At 37.3% G+C, this 17650-nt stretch overlaps 1 protein-coding gene across 4 annotated transcripts in view; it reads right to left on the bottom strand.

The window, feature by feature from the left end:
- LOC129428223 (A-type voltage-gated potassium channel KCND3) overlaps positions 1-17650 on the bottom strand; it is a 263984-nt gene that overhangs the window by 6561 nt on the left and 239773 nt on the right. For all 4 annotated transcript variants that reach the window (XM_055185194.2, XM_055185196.2, XM_055185193.2 and 1 more), the window contains exons 4-5: positions 6113-6214; positions 1942-2034 (exon numbers count right to left, since the gene is read on the bottom strand). In XM_055185194.2, the coding sequence (XP_055041169.1) occupies positions 1942-2034; positions 6113-6214 (195 nt within the window). The remainder of the gene's footprint in view (positions 1-1941; positions 2035-6112; positions 6215-17650) is intronic.

Below are 17650 nucleotides of genomic sequence, written 5' to 3' on the forward strand. Positions count from 1 at the left end.
TATACGGGGCCTTTAACTTGGACAACCAGTAGGTATGTATACAGGGTCTTTAACCTTGACAACAGGCAGACATACAGGGCCTTTAACTTGGGGCAGCAGGTCGGTGTACAGGGCCTTTAACTTGGACCACAGGTAGGTACACTCTTAAAATGAATGTGTTAAATTAACACATCTTGTGTCTAGTTAAGGACAACACATCTAATGTGTTGTCCTTAACTTAACACATCTCTGTGTTATTTTTGGAATAACACACTTTGTGTTGTTTTAACACATCTTGTGTTGTCCATTTCATTTATTTAAGCTCACATTCTACACGAAATGACACACAATGTGTTAAAATAACACATAATGTGTTAAATAGTTTAACACAAAACAATGTGTTAAAATTAACACATCCTTCCTTAGAGTGTATGTGAACGGGGCCTTTAACTTTAGGGCAGCACCTCCGCCTCCGCTTTTTCCTTCAGATTTCCTTGTTACCTCCGTTCAGCATCTTCAGTTCCTCATAGATATGCTTCGCCCGCAACACTTCACAGCTGAATCAAAACTTCCCAGCGGAATAAAACTTCCCAGACGCATCTTTTTCCAACACCGTAGTTTTCCGCTTCGTTTCGCTGCTCTGCGAATGCCGGACAAACGTGGCTTTTCCAGCTCCTTCTATGAAGGCTGCTTCCAGATGGTCGTCCTTTACTCCTAGTTTTGTTTCTTTCAGCCTCCCCTCGCCTGCCCCATTTTCTAACAAACCCCAACAGGCTCCCGGAGCGAACTCCAACTCCAACTGAACTTCCTCTGATCTCTTTTACCGCTCTATTTATGAGCATCCTCTTCTCATAAAAGCCAATCACTGATCGCCTCGTTCAATCCGCTCACATGTTAGATATTAACCTTGATTTAGTTTGCCCGAAGTCAGCCGGAACCGGCATGGTGTTTGTGAAAATTGGTCCGGGTGGAACTATTTCCGCCAACTTTCGTTCCGCCTGCATTTGTCACTCCGTGCATATACACTGCAAAAATGACCTTCTTACTTAGTATTTTTGTCTTGTTTTCAGTAAAAATAGCTAAAAATTCTTAAATTAAGACAAAAATAATAAGTAGATTAGTGCTTAAAGCAATTATTTATTAGTGCTTAAACACTAATTTCAAGAAAATATTTCTTATTCCATTGGCAGATTTGTTTTTTTTTTACTTGTTTTAAGCACAAATTAGCTTAAATTTGATATTTTTTGTCTAAAAACTAATAAATACATTTTAGACAGTTTTGCAAGCAGATAGTATGTGGGTAGTATTTGGTGCTGTAAAATTTTGAATGCGATTAACGTGCAATTTCTGTTTGGGCTTTCGTTTTTAAAACATGCAGGAATTAGAACATAAAGTGCAGGACTTGCTTGATGTTAAAATAATTATTAAGAGAGATAAAGTTCGCAACCTGATTAATGTTAAAAAGGTATTAAAAGCGACAGGACTCAAAAGCAACTTCCTCACGCTGACTGACAGATCTGAACAGTGTGCACACGATATATAGATATCTACACAGAATATCTGTTTTAAAAAATATCTCTATGGACAAGAATTCACGCATATATAATCTGTTATGTCTTAAATTAATGTTGAGGAAAATATCTGGTCTGTAACATTATATTAGTCTGAATGTAAATCAAACAATAAAAGAAAAAAGTATACATTGATATTGTTTTTGAATTTGTGTTTGCCAAATCTATTAGTTTTACCAGGGATTTTAGGGTGCGGTGATTTTGTGGTAATTTTGGATTTTGCTCAAAATTGACTATGCTGACTCTGTCAACTTAGAACAGGTGTAGTTACGTCATGTTTTGTCAGATTGCAACAAATCATGCATTGTTTTCAAGTTTTTAAATATAGAATGTTTTTTAAACATTAAATAAAACAATACATTATCATGAATACCTGTAACAATATACTCACAGTTGTCTTTTCTAAGCAGTGCAATAGGTGGTGGTGTTGACTTTCCAGTAGAGATGATGTTTTATTCCGATGCAGTTCCTCTCCTTCTGATCCCTGCCATACACACACAAACGCATGCATGAACGCATACAGGCAACACTTTACTCTTCAATCACTCATAGATCCCTCCAAATGCATCAAAATGATGCTGTATGTAATGTTTGCTGCATGTCTTTATGCATGCTTTTTCTTAAAGCCCAGTTTTCAGTGTATTTACTTAAATAACCTATGTGGTCTATCAATACCACTTGAAATCCAGACACTGCATGAGCATTGATGCAGACGCTACACACTGAAACTCTTTTATGTAATGTGTAAAAAGCCTAAACTCAATGAATGTTTACTCAGTCTGTGAAGTTTAATGGTAGTCTGGTTTTACAGTATGTATGTATTTAGTACATGGGTCCATGACATGACATGAATATTTTAGTGTTAAAGGGCATTTTTTTACTATAAAAAAATTACTTGGTACATTCATAGATGACACGTGCCACTTTATTCTATAACACCTTATTAGTATGAATACATTTTCAGTATTTTACTAATAATAAATACAAATTTTTGTTTTGGTATCTTGAACTTGTAAAATGGCATTTGGGTCAACTGTCCATACAAATTTGCAGATCAAGACAACTGTTAAAATGCCGTTTAAATTATTAAAAATTAAAATTAAGATACGTTGGCATTATTTTATGTTCAAAACCTTTCCTATAAACACATTTCACAAATATCAGTAGCTGAAGGAATGTTAGGATAATTGAAAAACTTTTTTCTAACATCTGGATGTTCTCAAATGTCAAGGTAGTACAACCACAGTCATGGGCCTTTTAATAAAAAGTATACAAGTATAAACGGTAAACATGATATCACATAATATCCTCTCAAATACTGTAAAAATAGCTAGAGTAACGTGTAGGCTGGTACACTTTCTGTGCAAGATTCACAACCAATTAAAAAAACAAAACAAAAAAAAAACATTTTTAATCAAGCATATTTTAGTTGTATTTAAAAAGTATATTTATGAGGCAAAAGCTTATACCAGCATTCAATTAGAAGTCTGTAAAATGTCAATTCATTGCAGAGGTCAGGTGGTGCAACCAGAAAGTCAAAGGGTGCAACTCTGATTGCTCCAAAGAAATAAAAGACATTAAGGTAAATACTTTTGCTAAACTAATCATTTTAGTTTTTATTAATGCAAGCTAAGGTTATAGGTAAGGTCTATAATTGTTATTTTACATTTTTTAATTATTAATCTTAAATGTATAGTTCTCAAATGTTGGTTTTACACTTTCAAAAGTTTTATACACTCTCAAACTATTTTAATAATTATAATTTTAAATTCCACTATCAAATAAACAACAATCAGCATGACACAGCACTCTTAGAAGGGATGTGTTGTCCCAGAATAAACACATCTCTGTGTGATTATTAGAACAACACATTTTGTCTTTTTTAACATAACTTTTGTTTTATTTGAACACAAAAACCACACAAAATGACACATAATGTGTTAAAAGCATAACACAAAAATGTGTAAAAATGTAACACATCCTTTCAAAGGAGATATATAACAAATATTGTGTTAAAAAGTCATTAAAATGTCTTTTTTTCAATAAACAAAACTTTTTAAACGCATTGTTTCTGATATTTTTATATACGGTATAAATACATTTTAAGGAGCTTGTCTTGTCATTGACCCATAATTGTGAGGAGTACACTGCCTTTAGGAGTGAGAATAACATGCAACGCTAAAAACTAAGCCAAGACTGTACCACAACCGTACAACAGCTCTTCACTTGGTTTCTCAAGGTCTTGCATTTTATTCTGTTTGACATTCACTTCCCACGCAGCTTTGAGAAATAATGATGACATGCCTGTAATTCAAAGTGCCAAACCAATGACAGCTCCATCACAGTCCTTTGTTCATAAAATTCCCCACTAAATGAAGCCGAATTATGCACAGACAGAACAGAATATGAATGTCCTTGCTTTACGACTATGTTTTCATCTCCATAGCGGTATGACACCCACAAATGCCGCTGATGGTTTAGATGGACGTCTGCCATCCCGAATCGTTTTGCACGTCTCGTTCCTACATTCCCCGCCACTCGACAGAAACCGCAAGCTAGCCATCAAGGTCTGCTGGGTTGAGCTGAGTATTTTTTTAATGAATGCAAATGAATGTTAATTAGAGGTATTATTTTCAGATCTTCCATTTAATCTAGTGCGACATTCGTGGAAAAAAAACGGGAGGGGCAGGTCAGCGAGAGAAGCTCTCCACATTTAGACAGTCAAGGTCCCTTTTTAAGTCATCACAACTTCTAATTAGGATGGAATGAGAGTAAGTTTAATCTGGCCTGATTTCATTAGCGTACGACTCGACTCACCCTTGATGGGAACATCAACAGTGAAAAATAAAAAATGGTGTCAAAGGCACTGGGATTTCACCGGGAGTAAATCTGGCCACTGCAGGTTAAAGAATTGGACAAGATAGTGTCTAAGAAGCGCATGAGCTGTCTGCAGAGTGTAAGCGTTTGCTTTAATATATTCATGTATTGATACCATTATACACTGCTGGGTTGTTTCAAGCCATAGCTGGCTAAAATATGGAGAAATGTGAACAAATAGGAGAGCCTAATATTCTCCTTTAAAACCATTTATTTACTCAAATGACTTTACTTTGTTTACAATCAAAGCACCAATGAAAATTATAATCACCAACAAAGCCGGCTTGTGGAAAAATACATTGGTTATTATAATTTGTCATAACTAATTTATTAATGACTCAGCATCATCTGCATTAAAGAGAAAATAATCACTTCATCTGATGTTTAAAGTGAGCAAAATTGCTTTGACAGCCGACTTACTGGAGTTTCACAACTACTGAACAATTTTGTTCTCTTTCACTGGTGTGTGTAAATGCAATAAAGGGAGAATGCAGGCAATGGACCGAAGCACTGTGAGGCAAGGGTAGGGGATTCAAAATGTTTCTAAACTTTTATACCACTTAGAAAATTATTTAAAGAATATATTTTTATGCTATTTTTAATAGACATGGTTTTTAATTAGGACTTTTAATTTTTAGGAAATCCTGGATTTAGTTATATACAGTCCTCACTGTGATTGATGGTACGAGGGCTGTCAATCAATTACATTTTTAATTACGTCATATGCTGATTAATTATTGAAATCAATCGCAATTAATCACATATATCGGTATTTTTAGAAGACGGTGCCCACGTTACATTACACTAGTGTAGAATGCAAATAAATCACTCACTAGACACTACAAAAATGGCTTTTTAAGGGTTCAACAGCCAGCTAAGGGTTCAACATCCTGTGGTCAGAATAAGATAATTGTACTAAAAAGCACCAAATTTTGACGGCTCTAATACAAGACATATTTGTATGGTCCTGTCAAGCAGATAAAAATATTAACATGATGAATAGGACATGTGGCTTTGCATGGCTAAACAACATACTGTTTATATCTATTATCACCTAGGGTAGACTCACTTTTAATGTCAACTATGTTAAATTATTTTCAGAGGACAGTAAATATGCACTGCTATACAAGTAGCACATTGATTACCCCTAAAATATATCCCAGTTAAATTTCTATAGTATTGTCTCCTATAGAAGAACATATACTAATGTTGCTGAAATGTGAGGGGTGTAATCACTTTTGTGAGATAGTACGTGGTCTGACACATGTCCATGCATTTAGTCCTTTAGCAATGCTTTTATCCAAAGCGAGGAAAAACAACAATTGTCAAAAACTTTGAATCGCATCATATTGGATTCAGATAAGAAACTAGGCCGATGTCTAGGCTTAACCACTACACCACCCCACCCCAAAAACCTCACAACTTTATCTTAACAAGAATAACACTAGTTTTGACATCAATGCACCTTGATCTATCAACAGAATTGCAGTATTGTTAAAAGACCCACTAGGGAGAAATACATTGTGATATGATTAATTTACTACTGTAGATATCCATAATGAAACTGTTAGAGGAGAAGCTCAAAAAATGGTCTCAAAATATTTTAATTGTCTTGTCAAATATTAGTGCAGGACTGGATGGAAACCGGTTGCGCAAGTGAAGGATTTTTTCTAAGTTCCACTTACCGTCAGATCCAACAGCTGGTTGATAAGTCCGTTGCGTTTGCTCTGCAGGTAGGCGTTGGAGCTGCCCATCTTAGCTATTCTTATCCGGGCCAAACGGGCTTTCTGTGTGGGCAAAGAGGGACCAGAATCAGACGGCTGGTGCGGAGTGTAATGAATTATCTACCAGGATCCAATCAGTTATCCCATTCATCCATGCCAAGCCAGAGAAACATCGGGAAGGTGGTAAGAGCGGGAGGCTCTTTTGGGTGGAATTATTTTTTACATTGTTCAATTAAAGATCGTGTGTACATGAGTCAGAGATAGATGGGCCTTCAGATATCTATAAAGGAATTGTGAGAAAAACTGTATGAATTTTTTTTGTCAACAAAAGTCCTTTAAATATAATATTTATTCTTTTATTCATCTATTTTTCCCAGACTGAAATTGCATATAATTAAAGTATATGAAAATTAAGTGTGCAAAAAGATAAAAATGTAACAGTAACAGACCAGGAGCCTCATTTATAAAACTGTGTGTAGGATCCTTACTAAAAGTCTATGCACAAAAGCCAAAAATAGCGTACAACAAAAAATATTCAGATTTATAAAACCATGCATACGCACACCAGCAAGCAATGTTCCTTTTATAAATCACAGATCACCTGAAAGTGTGCCTACATGATTCTGCATCTTATGCCGCAATATACACGCCCACTTTTAACCATAAATAGTCAATGCAAATCACTTCATGAATGCTGCCCGCATATTAATAAAGCTGGCATCCAATTGTTCTTTTGTAAGCTAAATGCTCCGATCCAATAAACGCTAGCCGTTGTTGTAATCCTCCAGCATTGCAATCACGCAGCATTACACACGGTGGTCACCGCAGCATTTATATATTTTTACAGCAATGATATTATACACCTTGCCAAAATCACAGCATAAATTAGAGGTATCACTAAATTAAAATTAATATGTGTTTTCTGCTCCTTCAGTTCACGCGTCTGATACACGCTCTTCTTCAGCAGCACAAGCGTTCTCCTCAGCTCTACAAAGAGCAGACATGGAAAAATTATTAATTTTATAAAAAAAATAGTAATTTCCTTTGATCTAACAAACTTGCATGTGTGAGGAAATTTTTTTTAGTGTAATTGGCAAACAAATGTTTATTCATGTTGATTTTGTTATAATTTCTTCAAACTGATTTTAGTTCACTACCTCACCATCATTGTCGCCAATTCCCCTTACTCTCCAGCCAAGTTTTTTGTATTGATCACAACCTTTGCGTGGGAAGTGACATGCGCATGGTTTCAGCCCCGTTTTGTGCGTATGCACCCTTTATAAATGAGGCCCCAGTACTTTAATTATATAAATCAACATATATCAACAAACAAAAATATGTGGAAAAAATAAAATCCTAAAATCAGGCATTACGAGTATATTTAAATATTAGCTAGTTTTTAGAAGTAGTTTGGAATTCTTGCAGTTTTTATGTATAAAGGAGATTCTTCATTCGTGGTTCTGGATTACACCTATCATAGCACACCTCCTTAAAGGCGAAGTTTACCTAAACTCACATAATTTACTTAATAAGTTGTGTATCCATGGAAACATACATATCAGCAATTCACATTCAAATATGTGACCCTGGACCTGGTCGTCTGTATAAATGCAGACGTATGCATGTTCATGAGAGTGTTGAGGTCAGATGGAAGGCTGTACTGACTCAATATTTAAAAACGCCATTGCTTTTTCTTGGAAGACATTTATTAAAAGTATGGATTAGTGTTTGATGGATAGATGTGCTTTTTGGAGATTTATAAATGGGGCACTAGCCAATTCCATTATAAAACTGAAAAGAGACAGGAATATATTTGCAATCAAGCAGGAAGTAGGAGCACAATTGCAGGAGCACAACTGTATACAGGTTTAAAGCAACATGAGGTTGAGTAAATGTTGACAGAATTTTCATTTTTGGGTGAACTATCTCTTTAAAATAACTTTGACTGTGTTTGGTTGAAAGAAGAAAATCACATACACTTAGGATCACGTGAGGGTAAGTAAATATGGGCTAATTGCTGGAAGACATTTGAACTGTTTCCATAATGTAATACACCTGATCCAACTATCCACTGTAGAGATATATATTACACATACAAAGAAATGTTGCTAAATAGCACTAAAAGTGGTTTACTGGCTCAGAATCTATACCACCAGTTCAATATACAGCTATGTAAAACCATACACTCCTAAAAATAAAAGTGATTTTCGATGCCATAGAAGAACCTTTTTTGTCTAAATGGTTCTTTAAAGCACCTTTTACATCTGAAGAACATCAGACACTCTTCTGCAGGCAGGGGGAGGGGCGGGGCTGTGTTTCCTACCCTCCACCACCACTTTCAGAGTGTGCTTGTAGCAGCTAGGAGGCTGCTCGGGTTGCAGCAACAGTACAATTTGTCCAGTTAAAAGTTGTTCTATCACTGAAATAATTATAGAGACATTATTTAAAGGTAAAAAACTACATAGTGTTGCTTTAAACTTTGTATAGTTAGAACCCCAGTCATGTTTTTGAATGGTCGTGCATAATTTCCTCAGTTGCCGCAGAGACAGGAGAAATACAGATTTCAGTGTTGCACTTCCTTCTTTCAATGATGTAAAAAACATCATTTTGCATCATTGAAAGAAGGAAGTCGAATATCTTTGTTGAGTGGGTGAGACTACAAACACCCCTTTTCTCGGTCAAATAGGCACCAAATTCGAAATATATGTTACATTTTGACAACAAATATGACACACTTTCAATAAAGATTAATGTTTCTACAGGTGAAATGCTCCTTCAATAATCTTTGACTAAATGCAGTGTTTCCCATACATTGGTTTATCTCCACAGAATCAACACTGGCCGCCACAAATAGATTTTTCATGATTCCCATTTACATTTTAATTTTACTATTTAAAACGTTCATTGTAGCGAGTGCTCAGCGCGCCTCCCTCCTCCCTCTCTCTCTCTCGTTGCTTGCAGCGCCTCAACAGCGCCTGCCTCCTCCCCTTTCTCACGTGACGTGCGCTGCCAGCGCACCTCTCTCAAGTAACAGTGAAAAGTATTTTAACTCCGCGTACTTTGTTTTGCGCGTAAACGTTAACGGTCACGGATGTTACTGACAGAGAGGACAGCTGATCGAGTTCATCATGAGTGACCTAACAAAAGGTTAGCATTAGTGTTTACCACACATACCCGTTCTGGTGTGAGTCTGTGTCAGAGCTCTCTCCCTACCTATGATGCGGTATGTCCATGCACGTGTTCTGTAGTAACAGCAACCGTGTATTTTCTCATATTTCCATGGGTGCACCTGCAGCACCCCCTGGTGGCAAAGATTTAAAACTGCAATGACCATAAAATGATAGCGTATATCTCTGATTGTTGTTTGTTACTGTTCCAAGACATTTTGTATGTCATGTTTGGGCTGTGTGATGAAGAGAGAATTATTAATTTAGTCATTTTAAAATGATTTAATTTATTTCAGTGTGTATTATCCAATCAGATTTGTTTTGACGACGTGATTGCGATTCAGCTGATAAGCTGCGTATACGTATAAGCATAACACACAAGCACGCACACTCACAGTCACATAGAACGAATTACTAGGCTATCTGTATCCTATCTATCAGCTTCGCAATGTCTCATGTCTCAGAAGAGAATTTTTTATTTTTTTCAATCACATAGCCCAAAAGTCCCGAGGACTATAGCATTATTTCTCCAAATGACTCCTTATCCTGCATATCAGAAAAAGGTAGTCTTTTCAAAAACTGTTTAAAAATATAGCCAAATTGTTTCGCGGTGTTTAACGCACATGTAAATGTAACATAACATTTAAAGTAAACATTTAAAGTAAAAAATATTTAATAAAATTATTAAGACCACATGAAAGGAACTAAATTGTAAAGCCTCGATGTAGGCTACAATAAGGAACATGCGCATTTAAGACTGGTGGGTATTTAAAAAATTAATATAAATTATTCCCATACATCGATTTTAATGTTAAACATCTATAAATCCAAATTAATACATATGGAATATATTCCAACAGTTTAGGATATGATGTTTGAATTTTAAAGTCGAAAAATATCACATCGCTGTGCAGGAGGCATGGCAAACTGAAACAAAACTTAAGACAAAAATATTACATTTACGTTTAAAAAATAGAATGAAATGAAACCTGTGAATTGAAAGGCCCACTAATTTCCTTAACTCGAGTAATGTTAATAAAGTTTCCATGTTAGAATTGGTAAATATTAAAAACTTAAGCAAAGGAAAACAAAGGCGGCGTAGGCTACTGGCACTAGTGAGAATGTATAACTGGTTCCATTCCTCCGAATTTCCTCCGAACTTGCTTAAAGTTAATTCTCCTGTTTTTCTTTTTTTCTTTAAATCTTCAAACTCCATGTTACACTTAAGCTACACCATACAGAACAGCAGACCCGGTGCGTGATGGGTGCCAGAGGAGACTCCGCACACATTGGCGGTTCTAGACAAATTTCACTAGGGGGGCCAAGGAGGGTCCAGTGTTTTACCAGAAGGGCACATAAAAAAACGGCAAGAAATTATATTTAAAGATTATAGGGGCGGTTACAGGAATTAGTTTAAGACAGGACTAGGCCTTAGTTTAATTAGGAAATATAAATAGTTTTAATAAACATGCCTTACTAAATACATTACTTGTGTGCATTTTGAAGCAAAACAAAGAGCACTGGTGTATTTTAAGATATGGCATTGCAAGTTGTTTTCAGTTTGGACAGCTCTTACATTTATTTTAGTCTAGGACTAGTCTAATCCCTTTCCGGGAAACTGCCCCGTAAACTTTATTTTACTTTACATCATATAAATCTTTATTTAATACAAGAGTGAGTGCAGGTGCAAAGGGGAGCTGGGCTTTTTTCTAAAGCCCCCCAACCGAAAATCATGCAAGCCTACTCAATAAACTTTATGAAATGCAAACTTTTATAAAGGCAAACGTTTGTTTTAGTTTACATATAAACACACATTGCTAGACAGTTAGGGACCACAATCTAATCAGTATTTAAAATAATATTATTTTAAATTGTAAACATTTTCATATGACACATTTAATTATATTCCTCCAATTTTATGCACGTATATGTAAGAGCATAATTACAGCGCTTTTTAAAATGTGTAAACTTTAAAAAGTTAGCGAGATGTTGGTTTTTCCGGTTATTGATGAGTAACAGTTGTGAATGATCACCGCGCTTAAGCAGCCACGTCACAGGAGAACAAGTGAACAGTGTCCCAATGTCAAGTGAGCTAGAGTCCTTACAGTGCCCAAACCTGCATACACACTAGCTGTGTCCCAATTCAAGGGCTGCGACCTTATAAGCATGGGACCTTAAAGATGAGCACTCGGTCTTTCAAGGTGGCAGCCTTGAAACTGAAATGAGACGGTCTAACCTTCGGACGACCCATAATTGACGTCACCTGCTGCACGCGCCTGTCAGCAGGACATAGCGGAAACGTTTCTGACTTATTAAAATAAATATGAAATCAGAAAAATATTAATTTAGTTTAGAAAATATGACACATTGATGTAGATTAAACTATTCAAAAGTATATTAAATTAATCAACTTTAGAAATATATGCATCATAAAAATAAAAATATTAACACAAAACATAACTTATAATACTAAAACAGTGACAAACTTTTTTTTGATAAATACAAACTTTTATTTAATGAAGGTTTTAATTGTTTATTGTAGAATATCCAGCCGTTATATGCAGCCGTTGCAGGCGCGCAATGAATCTTGGGATATCCTCGGCTGTTAAGGATCCATTCGTTCTATCCTTAACATCACGGAGAAATGAGGACGCATTTTGAGGCTTCATTCTAAGCATTCTTTGAATTGGGACGTCCTTACCAGCCTCAAGTCGTGCTGCTGTGACGCAATCGGTCTTAAAATACGTCCTTGGAAGGTCGCAGCCTTTGAATTGGGACACAGCCATTCTCAACATCGAAACCGAGCAGCACCCGCAGCCGGCTACAGTGATTGGGGGCGCCGCTCTAATTTGCCCGTTTAGAACGTTATGCGTCAGATTAGTTCCGCTTTTGGCGCTCGCGTGTAAAATCAAAATAAATGTATACTTTTTTATTTGGTCAGCACGGGGTGGCCACAGGGGTGGCCAGGGACTTGTCTACAGAGGTACGGGCCACCCTTGGCCTCCATGTAGAACCGCCACTGTCCGCACATGACTCGCGTTGCATTTTGTAACTTATACAAATCATTTTGTAATTTGTGTAATTTTTGGACACATTTGTCACTTTTGCCTAAATATAGTCTATATATAATATTTATGATTATATGGCATAGTTTTCTCCCCACCCAATGAGGCTAATAAAGTAATGATAAAAAATATGCTTAATCAACGGTCCGGCCCGGCCAGAGGATAGTAGCAGAAAATAACGACCCTAGCAGAGAATCTAAACTCTACTATGTTGCAATAGGCTATATAGCTTGTATGCACAGTCAGCTCAGCTGTACATTATGGATGGGAGGTGCGAGTGAGTTTTTAAAAGAAAACATAGGTAGAGTGGTCTGCGGAATAAAAAGCTTGTGAACAACTTTAGAATTCTATAACTCTATATGGTTCTTTGAGGAACCAAAAATGGTTCTTCTATGGCATCCCTGTGAAGAACCTTTCAAGCACCTTTATGTTTAAAAGTGTAAGTGGTTTTATAGCATGACTATAGCACCACTTAGTTCTACATAGGTGCTACACAGGTGCTACACGGTGTTCCCTTGTGATTACACTCCAGTGAACAGCTTTTAGTACTATTAAGAGTGTATTTTAGTGTGTATTGCTATTTTTTTAGAGTGTAGGTTCTTTTAGTCATTTCATTTTAGGATCAATAATAATTCTACTCAAATGGTGCTTGTGCCATAATTTTTGGTTAGTGAATTATTTTATTTAAAAAATGCAAACATTTGTATTGGCTTCGTCATTGCCATGACTTTTTGTGTAGAGCAAAGAAGATCTAACCAGCGTATCTTTTAGATATGACACATTTCACATAACAGTATGTGAAAACAGATGGGAAACAAAGGAAATATCTCAGTGGTGGCTGAAATCAGTCCTAATTGCTTTTGTCCTATTCAAAGTGAGAATCAATTCTTAAGAGTCTATCACCTGGCAGATGCTCCACAGTGACATGCGAAGAGCAAAGTTGAACAGAGACGGCTTCATTTTAACAGAAGCCATTTGGTGCGAAAAACGGTTTGTTTTTCTGAAGACGCTGGACGATGATGCTTTCCAACATAATGCCATTTAGACATATTGAGGATTTTCCCTACATTCAACCTCCCCGCTGGCGAAGACAGAGTTGAAGCTCAATTAAGTAACGAACTTACAAAACAAGTTTAATAAGACGTTTAAAGTCGCAGAAGATTTCAAAGAGCTAACAACTCTCCAAATCCACAACTGTCAAGACTGTAACAGCTAAACCAATTGTGCTAATGGAATAAACAGTTTAAAATAGAAGCCCATTGCTCACAGGTGAAGCCATGTGTCATAAAAAGCTCTAGAGACCAGCGCTGGATGTCTTTGCTTATGAAATTAGCCATGGGGAGGTAATGGAATAGAGTCCCCACACTAATCTAAGCTCAATTCACTAAATGACTCTTCAAGAACCATTATTCAAAAGCTGAGGCAGAGCATCTGCTATTTGCTCGGAGCTGCGTGCACCTTCAATTATTCACAATTTCAAAAGTTCAAAACAGCAGAGATCAAAAGTTTAAAATTGCAGAAATGATAGACAACCTGGAAATTGTTTTCAGTTCTTTTGCATGGCCATGTGTACCTAAATGTATTGATGAAAGCGAAATGAGCAGAAAATATATTTTGATGTTCTGACAAGTAATAATATATGCCTGTTGAGCCGAGGCCTGACAACAAAAGACATAGGGAAATGATCGTCTTGCACAAAAAGGAACCAAAATATTTATGCGCTTTATGACAGCTTTCCCATTTCTGAATTTCTCTCTGGCCGACTCTGCTAATGGCAAATTCTTCCTCCCAGGCATGGTCCTGCTCTATCCATCATTATGTTTTTAAAGCATCACATAAAACTCACTTTAAACTTAGCTTTCACATGTCCACAGTACATCTCAGCTGTCAGACGCTTCAAAAACTAGATGTCCTCTCGGCTTCCAAGATTGCTCTGGTCTGGTGGTCCTCCAAATCAGTGTCTTCTGACTTTAAATTAAGTGCCCCTTGACATACTCTGTGTCCTTCCTTTTCGTTTCACGCTTGACGTGTTTACAGCTCCCTGCAGATTTCGGCACATGCCTGCACTGACTCTATGTGAGGCAGCACTCAACTTTGCCACCACATTACTGTCGTGATTTTTAAACCATTGTCGCTTGGGGTTGGGGTTAGAGTTCGGGTTCGGGTTAGGATGTCTGTATTGGTTTATACTTTTTGTCTTCTGATTTTTAAACCATTGTCGCTTGGGGTTAGGGTAAGAGTTGGGTTTGGGTTAAGATGTAATTTTATATAACAGAAAGTCGTTCTAACCCCAACCCCAAGTGACAATGGTAAAAAATTTGGAACAAAAATTGAGTAGTTACCGTCCAGAAGCATGATCCTGCCGATCGTCGCATAACGTGACGGCATCACCTTCCGGGATTCCCTTTCGTCTATATCCGACGCTGAGGGATTAGCATGAAAGCAACGGAGTTCCCATTTCGTCGATATAGTGACGCATAGGGGCACCCTTCACGTCTTCATACTGACGCTGAAGGCGTTTGAACATGCTTCAGATTTTGACGCCTTGGGGAGTGAGAATGGGTTGTGGAGCAACAGTACGCATTCTGTCTCCCTTTCGGTCCTGTAAATTGGCTCTGTGATTTGAGCAGGGGGTAAAAGTATAGAATGCCAATTGCCGTGTCCCTGCACGTCACTGACAAACTGCATACACAGCCAAATTCGACTTGCAATGATGTCAGCTTTCTGGATCAGTGGTCAATAGGAGGTGACCGTCACGCGAGGTATACTGGTGAACCACGGGAGTCTGAGAAAGCAAGAAAGCAAGCAGATCTCATCCTCATGGAATAAGACACCTGCATTGATATTGCTGAGATTTGTTTGGGTGTAAGAGAGATACAGAGGCAAGAGGAAGCCCGACTAATTGTAATGTTAATGTTCAGCCTGGAGCGGGTCAGTATTAGACTGAAATGAAGACAGATGAGAGAAGGACAGAAGCGCAGAGGCTCATCCTGGTAATATCCTCTCACTTTAATCAGTGTATTGAGGCTTTGGGTGTTTTGAATGAAGAGGCCCGCAGGAACGAGAGCAGGATTTGTCTGGTGGGAGGAGGATGATGAGAAGATCATTACTGATCACATCCAAACTATAGAGAAATTGCCCAAAAGCACTTAAATGGAAGCAACAGGTTAGAGGAGTAAAGTGATAACGATTATTACTGGAATCTTGCTCACCTGAAGGTTAGAACTGTTTGACATTGAGCATCGTATGAAGAACTCGGACAGTATAGGGGTTATTCGATCTACGTCATCAATGTTCGCGGCGGCCGTATTGTTGACATAGAACTGTCAGTCTGTCAATTGACAAGCGAGGCAGCGTGGGTATTATGCATGGTATTATCGGTGTAATTTTTTTTTAAAACCGCGCGATGGTGTGTGGTGTAATACACGGCTGTTCTAACAACAGCAAACCCTGGAATTAGTTTTTATGTGATACCGACTGTCAGAAAACATGAAAGGAAGGAGACAGAGGAGTTAAACCAGCGAAGGAGAGACTCCCAACAGCAAAGTCTGTCCCCATCATTTTACCACAGGTAACGTTAGGGATGCCTCACAGCAAAGTCTGTCCCCATAATTTGATCACATATGGTTAGCTGTAAGCAGTGGCTGAAACTGCTCTTTCAAATAAGCTGCCATAAATTGAGAGTTATTAAATTAGTATTAATAACTATATGAACATAATAATAGGTCTGGCATTGATACTAGGTAGGGATTTAAGGGCCGTTCACATTATAACGATACTATAAAAAATATAGTTTTGAAAATCGTTTTATATTAAACAGAATAGCGGAGCTCACACCAAAACTATAACGATACAGATACAATGAACGACATCATTGGGATCACCTTCTGATCGATTTTTCCCACCTGATAAACCATTGATAGCATTAAAATCTATTTGAACTTCAAGTGCACGAGCAATTAAAATGACAGTGAAGCTCATTGCTGAGGTCTATAACATTAGATTACCTCCAGTTGCTGTGAAAATTGACTACGTAATGCTTTTTAATCTATTACATTAACTAACTGTTAAGAGATTACACAAACTATTAGATTCACTGTTAAGAGTTAAGCGAAACGCAGCGTGTTGAGGACATCTGCAAAAGTTTTTATTACAAGCAATATTAAAGGCAAGTGATTTGCGCGAGTGCCGACAGCGAATTAGCATACATGTATTGTTTGGTGATGTGGAAGATGATATAGTTATCGTTATAGTTATCATTATAATGTGAACGGCCCTTCAGTGCTTGTATGATGATTGCGGATACTGTATGAACGATATAGTTATAAATATCCGGATAAGTTAAGGCTGGCAATAAGGACGGATCTTTACTTAAGGCTTTTGGGTCTATTTGATATGGTTCCACAATAATCACGCTCATCTTCTCTTAATACAGACGAGATGAAGCCATTAGGCTACTGCTCCCCTCGACTCAAATCTACGTGCGGCTAGGGGCAGGACAGATGTCATGTCAACAATATGGCCGCGGTTAGCGACTTCCGGTGTTTGCGAATAAGCCTTATATCAGGTGCAGTAGAATTTTCATTGATATAGCAATATCTGAAACTATTATAACACACAAAAGGATCAACCTCATCATGTAAAGTAGCCTAATTTCATCTCATCTTGATGTCTTCATAAAAAGCAACTAATTTCAACTTAACTTTAAATCAAATTCTTTTCCAATGCACATGTGTTTTAACTTACAGTAAACACCCAACAAACACTGAAAAAAGAAAGATTTCACTTAGTGAATGTCAAGAGTCAAGTGCCAACTAAAGCAGACACTGATCACCATAATGATGGTTTATTGAAATGTTAATATTAAAGGTAGGGTAACAGATTTGATCCTGAAACATTTTTTGTTATGCTGGTTAAAGTTTCCTCACATCCTGATAGCAATCACTGTGTTAAGTTGTTTAAATGTATTTGTAGAAATTTATGTCATCTGTGAAAGGCGTAGGACCAAAAAATTTTCAACAAATCATAGATTTCGGTCCGAACGGACGTTTCCATTTTTGTCCCTCATACGTAAGAATAATTTGAATGCCAACCGCGCAGCGAGTCCACGCAGACACCATACGTCATCGGCGCGTTCACGTGCGCTCACCTCCTGCCTGTAAACAGTGAGAACAGCAAACTTTTCTGCTGAATTGACAACCAACACAGGAGGCACACAACGAAAGACATCTTTTATAACAACAACAGCAAAAACTGCCTGGATCAGC

The sequence above is a fragment of the Misgurnus anguillicaudatus genome, chromosome 14 (assembly GCF_027580225.2).
Source record: "Misgurnus anguillicaudatus chromosome 14, ASM2758022v2, whole genome shotgun sequence".
Classification (NCBI taxonomy): Eukaryota; Metazoa; Chordata; class Actinopteri; order Cypriniformes; family Cobitidae; genus Misgurnus; species Misgurnus anguillicaudatus.